The sequence below is a fragment of the Hordeum vulgare genome, chromosome 5H (assembly GCF_904849725.1).
Source record: "Hordeum vulgare subsp. vulgare chromosome 5H, MorexV3_pseudomolecules_assembly, whole genome shotgun sequence".
Lineage (NCBI taxonomy): Eukaryota > Viridiplantae > Streptophyta > Magnoliopsida > Poales > Poaceae > Hordeum > Hordeum vulgare.
Window position 1 is genome coordinate 351,831,632 of NC_058522.1, and position 6,868 is coordinate 351,838,499.

Consider the following 6,868-nt stretch of genomic DNA (forward strand, 5'->3'; position numbering starts at 1 on the left):
AATGTTCGTTACTCCCTCCGTCACGGTTTAGAAGACACGTTTGAAAAAATCTCTGGGACCAAGGTAGTCATTCATTGGTTGTGAGATGTAGTAGGTGTAAATGCTAATGCGCCTACTTAACTAAGAAAATACTGATACTAATGTGTGAACAGCAAATTGAAAGGGCGCATGCATGAGTAGTACTAGTATTAATTAATAAGAGTAATTGCTTTCGCGTCTTAAACCTTGTCTATTTTGAAAACGCACGCAAGTTTAATTGTGTCTTTTAAACCGTGACAGAGGGAGTAATAAAAATTTGCTTTTGTTGATCTGGATGCCCTATTCTAGGGCAGCTGTTGGAGATGTCGCCTTGTTGTGCCCAAAAAAAGTTGGTTCTCGTGCCCAACTTTATTTACAACACTGAAATCAAAAAAAGAAAAATTATAACACCTTGTTTTGGTTCCAAATAATAGAGCAGCTATCGAAGATTCTTTAATGCAGCCAGCCCATATGCATCCTAGAGGGATGATAGTGCACCTCAACACAGGGTCCTTCATCTCTCTTTTAGCCATGCCTACAGCGTTGCCGCCCGACAACACAAACTAGAGCCTAAAGATAGACCTGCTATGAGTACGACACAAGATGTACGACTTACAGTTCGGATCAGACCGTTTATATGCAGGACTAAACTGCAGCATGCCATTGGATTAGGAGTCGTACGAAAATCGTATGCTAAGTGTCATACGTAAAGTAATTTCGCTAAAGATAACTTGCATCAACAGAAAACAAGACAAGTGAATAACACGCCACAAACTTACTGGAGTAACTTGTGCAGCTTGCAACAGCTAACACTTACAGGGAAAAAGCCACACGTTCCCCGTAACAGCATGAGCAAAACTGAACATTTTGTGATCACCGACACAACATGAAAAACCGCATATCTGTGTTGATCTAATGTGTTTTTCTACTTACTTTCAAACTTATAACATTATGTCTGTTCTTAGACAACAGCACGACTCAGGCTGGGCTGCCTTCCCTCCCTCCCCATGGGAGAGGGAATCAGCACACTATACAGAGGTACAATGGTCTAACATCACCATAAATCAACCTGTGGTATCACTTGCCTATAATATCTTAAATATAGCCAGTAACAACAAGACCTGCAACTTGTCCTCATGCTGAGACCTGGTATTGGGCTTCTGGTTTCACAAAATGTCCCGATGAAAGTGCCCTGGAATCGAGTTGCCCTGCTGAGATTGTCTGAGGTGCATGGACAAGGCGTAGTTGTTTATCTGTACACAAGCAGAAAGAAAACAAAAAACATCATTTGCCACAACCGTTCTAAGGTACTCTACATCATAGACATGATAAAAAAGGGGATAGCAGGGTGGCAAGAATACTGCACCTCGAGACTTCTAATTTGTTCCCGGTACTGCATAACCAACTGCTTTAGTTGCTGAAGCTCCTGGTTTCTCTCGTCATGCTCCTTCTGGCGTTCATGTTGAATTGCCACAGCTTTCTTAAGAATAGTATTTTCTTTATTGACAGCTTCAAATTGTTCCTTGTACAGCAAAAAATCCTGTTTGAAAGAAAAGATTTCTCAGGGTGAGCACAAAATCAATCAAATTCTAATTTTGCTTCACGTACTTTCAATAGTAAACATATTATGTAAACCCGCAGACACTTGCTGCAATGCAGTTCAACTGCCATTATAAACCTAATTTATGCTTTAAACCACCATACATTAATATATTTTATTCGTATTCGTAATGGGGCTGTAATAGCAGAACTGCGCGGTAAGTCAACTTAATCAACCAACAGGAATATCCAAAGACATGAAACATGTACTGATAAATACTTTACATATGGAATCAAGGTTTCAAAACCAAGTTTTTTGCTGCATCGCGGTGAGGTCCAAGCTATAGCTATGTCAGCTATCACGGAAGCTATTTACAATAGCATTTTTATAGGAAAAAGATAAAAACAAGTGACTATCGAAAAACACTAGCCAAGGACTAAAGAGGATCCATCATTTAACTAATTGGATCAATGATCTATTTTGTTCTGGTTGCAATATCATGAGTATCGGTGAGAGTCGTCTTGAAGCAGTCGCCAACCGGCCTATGCTCCAAGATAAAACAACCTCCCAAGATAGATTGGATGCTACATTGTTTGGATTTCTATCTTTTTATTTAGTTAACATGTGGTCGTTTTGGATTAAATTTGCGTGTACAAATAATTACATGCTATTTTTGGCTCATGCGCACTTACAAGGTAATAGCTATAGCTGATAGCGAGCTATAGCGGTCGACCGGTTGTAGCTAGTATAGCTGTACAACGTGCCATAGCTTCGCTTTTAATCTCCCAAAAAGGTAAGGAATCAAAGATTTCCCTGCGCACCTGAATTTCTTCTATCATGTTTACCACTCAATATTTTAACTAAATTACGTACATGATCAAATAAACTACGAGTAAACACAACAGGAACTACCTCCTTTAGGGTTTAGAAGGTCTGCACGTATTTTGAGGTCAGCTTAGACCATAAATTTGACTAACAAAAAACTCGTAATTATATGTCGTAAGTATACCATTAAATTTGTATTCAGTCTTCGAAAGAAGTTTCAATATTATAATTTTTATGGTCTAACTGGTGGTGAAAATAATCTTAAAATACATACAGGCCTTGTAAACCCAAAAGGAGGAAGTATTACCCTATAGAAGTGAACAAAACCACCACCACCAACAACAACAACAACAACAAAGCCTTTCAGTCCCAAACAAGTTGGGGTAGGCTAGAGTTGAAACCCGTAAGATCTCGTAACTAAGTCATGGTTCTGGCACATAGATAGCTAACTTCCACGCACCCCTATCCATGGCTAGTTCTTTGGTGATACAAATAGACCATCGTATGAAAATGCTAAGGTTTGATTTCTAGCAATCACTAGTAAATACTTTAGTGATCTAAGCGCTCTTACATTTCTTTACAAAGGGAGTAAATTACAATAATGAAAAACACGGAGAAGGTAATTTAAACAAAACAAAATGTGGAAATAAGGGAGCAAGTCCCCCATGGAATAGTACATTTCAGAAAGCGGAAGTTTTATGCAAAGTACATTTTTGGAAAGCCATTATTGATATGTGACACATTTTTGGAAGCCTTCATTACTGATAAGATCTCTACCAGGCGTGGACCTATGCAAACCATCGGTTACCAATACTTGGCCCTCAAGCCACTTATAGAGTTTCCCACCAGTCACTGGAATCAAGCTACAAAGCACAAACCTATATTGCTCGAGAAGCCAAAATCAAAGGACAAGGATAAAAGCACAAAACCAATAACAAGTATCAAAAATTAGACAGGTAACAAGCAGGCAAGTTCTGAAGTGCTTTGGAAGGGGTATTCAACTACCTTCTGATATTTCTGCATTGCTTCTGTACGGATACAAGAGGACGTGGACTTTTCATAAGCCTCCAGTACTATTGACGCACGAGCCTTTGCATCATCTGAATTAGAGGCACTTGCCATCTCATTCATAAGAATCTCAACCCATTGGGTGATACCTGATTGAAGGTTCTCTGCACCAAGAACACTTCCTACGGGTGCAGGAACTTCATTACATTCTGCAATACCTATAGCATAAAGCAAGATAGCTGTCATTCTTAAGATCATCGCTTTTATGAAAGAGATATCCACAAATTAATCTTATCAAAACATAAAACATGGATGCGCAATTCCCATGGCCGAATAAATCATTATGTAAAGCATCTGTTATCTAAAGCATGCTACTTGCATTAAACAGGGCGTATTTTACTTAGCACAAGACATATTGCTGAAAAGGAGTATACAGTTATGTGGTTATTTTAGTAAATTCCTTAAAGTAACAGAAGGCTTAAAGTCACGTAAATATGAACAGAAGTACAAAGGTAGAATGTAATAGCATTAAAAGGACAGACCCAGTGTTAGAGCTCCCACGCCAGGTGGGGTCTGGGAAGGATTATACAAGGCAATACCTACCCTGCATAGTGCAAATGCAGAGAGGAAGCATAAACTCAGGACCTTCTTGCACAAGGGAGAAGTACTTCGCCAAAGTGCTAAAATGTAATAGCATTGCATTACATAGAACATTTATTTCAACCAATTTCACAGATATGTGGAGGTCTCCTGCTGGAAAAACAGTGCTGAGACAACCTAGGAGAGTGTATACTAACATAGTAACTGACAATGATAACTGACAGAGTAAAATGCTTAACCGCAAGTGTGGTACAATCTATCAATGCCAAGAGGAAGCAAATCTAATTCAAAACAACAAAGATTACAGTGTCCAGGCATCGCTACAGGCGGAGCTTAGTGCTTAGGGGGTGACGTGAGTAAGTTATAGAGAATTGTTTTTCCTCTATCAATGCATCGAGACGCAAAGCTTTTTGCATTACTTGGTTTTCTTCTAGATTAAATGGTGTCAACATCACATAAAGGATCAGACTACAATGAAAGACTACCTTCATTGGGCACTTGAACCTCAGTAGACATTTCATTGGGAGATTGATGCACAGGATCCACATTATATCCTGTGGGTTCTAAGTGTAGAGGAAGTAAATACTTCATTGCTGAATCCAAATCATTTTCACATTCTTCCAGAGCCTTTTCAATGAACTGAAATGAGAAAAGCTTCTGTAAGGCTTCAAATAGTGAGTAGGTTTAGTTGCCAAATCCAATAAGCTCTCAAAAGTGGCACAATAAGCTCTCAAAAGTGACATACTTATACCAATTTAGCAAACTCCATGTAACTTGTCAATAAGCAAATGTGACAATTCGAATGTTCAAAAAAGCGGAAAGCGTAAGTGAAGGGGAAGGGCATAGCTGAGAGCACGCTTAAGCATTTTTTAAAATTGGTCTGAATTTTACTGTTTTTTAATAATATGCACAGGAAAATAGGAAACATAACACATACCACATAGGTAACTGAAATAGCATTACACCGTAGCAAATACACATCAGGTTCACACAGCAAGCAAAATAACAACTAAAATGCAGTTCAGTTCAAATAGACATAGCTTAATAGAGATACTGTGGACAGAATCTGAAGGAAATAGTTCCCGAACAGACAATAAGATAAATGGCATATTGCCATTATTGCGCAAGCAGCCAAGCAGTAGTTCGAAAATAGCCAAATTCTGGCCAGTTTTTTTAAATATGCTTAATCCATCGTTTAGTGCCAAAGCAAAGTGTTTTGACATTGCTCAGCGCTTAAGTGTGGCTTAAAAACGCTTTCTTCAACACTGGACAATTCAATAGAAGGGTAAAAATATCTAGCTATGGCAGGATGACGTTACCACTTTTTAACAATTTCGGAGAGTTGAAGAATCAGAGGATAGCATTCCATGTAAGCTAGCAAGACAACACATGGCATGAATGCAAAATCAAACAGCGGCATCCTATCTAAGCCAAGAAACACAGTAACTGTAACTGGCATGACCACTCATAGTACAAAACGGGCGGAAAGAAGACCATCTAACCAACAGGGATTTGTGATGGTACCGGTTACCATGTTCATCCAATCCAGACAAGGTTGTCGGTGCCACGTTATTATTTGTTAGAACTGCCAGCTGTTGCATATTTATAGTCACAGCAAATATATTTAAAAAGGGCAGCCCGGTGCACGTAGCTCCCGCTTGTGCAGGGTCCGGGGAAGGGACGGACAACAAATATATTTCTTACTAAAATCTCCCAGAATGAATGCATAATGCAGGCAATATATAGGCACACATATCCTATCTCCAAATCAGCATAAAATGATCACAAACAACAAATTCAACAATTAAAAAGGGCACACAATTACTAAAAGCACAAGCTAAAACAAACTATCTTGTTCCTGCAACTCCATCTAACCTTATCAATGGGAACTTAGCACCCACTCCCAGAGGGCTGGAAAGCATGCAGACACTGGCTCAGCGGTAACAACCTGAGTGCGACGGCTACATCAGCGCGTGGGTACTCTTGCTCCTTGCACAGCCACATCAGCGGGAGCTACTACTTATTTCAAGTGAAAGAACAGATTTACATCACACGAAACATTTCCTACAGTCAATTGGAGCAAGGAAGCATAACCATATCCGCTTGTGAATGGATTCGAGCAGGGTGGCATTACCTCAAGCCTCACGGAAGGGAACCGCGCACGGATCACGGCCACCAGGTCGGAGTCGACGACGCCGCGCGGCCTGGGGCTGCCGCCGTCTGCGCGGAAGCGTGCGCGCTTGGAGGGCGGTGAGGACGACGCCTCAGCGTGGGTGTGTTCCTCGGAGAAGGAGGACGCCCGCTTCCGACACATAGACGCGGACATCGCCGCAAATGCCGCGCAGGCCGCAGCCCTCTCCAGCTGCTGCTCCTTCTCGTCTCCTTACTCCTCTTGCCGCGGTTGCCCACGCCGCCACTGCCTCCCTCGTGAGGTGGAGGGCGTTCTGGTTAGGGTTTCGTGGGAGGGCGGCGTGGATTTGTACGGGTGCCGAGGGGAGCGGCGCTCGAGGGTAGTGTGGGGAGGCCGGAGGAAAAGGCTGGGACGACTCGGGCAAGGAAGGGAGACGTTTGGGCGGGCAGGCCGATGGCCCGTCCGTGCTTGTGCTTTGCTTGCTTCTGGTGGCCTCAACAAAGGGAGGAACCACCCTTCAAAAAAACATAGGGAGGAACCGACGCAAAGCTAGGGTTCCACGGATCAACCGACGCTAACGAAGAACACGAAATCACTAATTAGAAAGTACTTCTCGCATGGTTTATTAGGATAAGATCCACACGTGACAAATGTCGTGGTGTGGTTGTGCTTGAGACTTTTCAAACGCGCTCCACTTCTCACGTTTGTCGCGCGGAGAAGCAGTCTGTTATTTCCGGTTTTTTATT

The 6,868-nt window shown here is 41.6% G+C and overlaps 1 protein-coding gene across 1 annotated transcript; it reads right to left on the reverse strand.

Annotated features, from left to right (window-relative positions):
- Window positions 1-778: 778 nt before the first annotated feature.
- On the reverse strand, window positions 779-6,601 carry LOC123397644. The gene is made up of 5 exons (XM_045092182.1): window positions 6,126-6,601; window positions 4,477-4,630; window positions 3,389-3,609; window positions 1,385-1,558; window positions 779-1,271 (listed from the first exon to the last, which is right to left on the reverse strand). The coding sequence occupies exons 1-5, from the start codon at window positions 6,315-6,317 to the stop codon at window positions 1,185-1,187; spliced, it is 828 nt and encodes a 275-aa protein (XP_044948117.1). The 5' UTR covers window positions 6,318-6,601; the 3' UTR covers window positions 779-1,184.
- Between the last annotated feature and the right edge of the window lie 267 nt (window positions 6,602-6,868).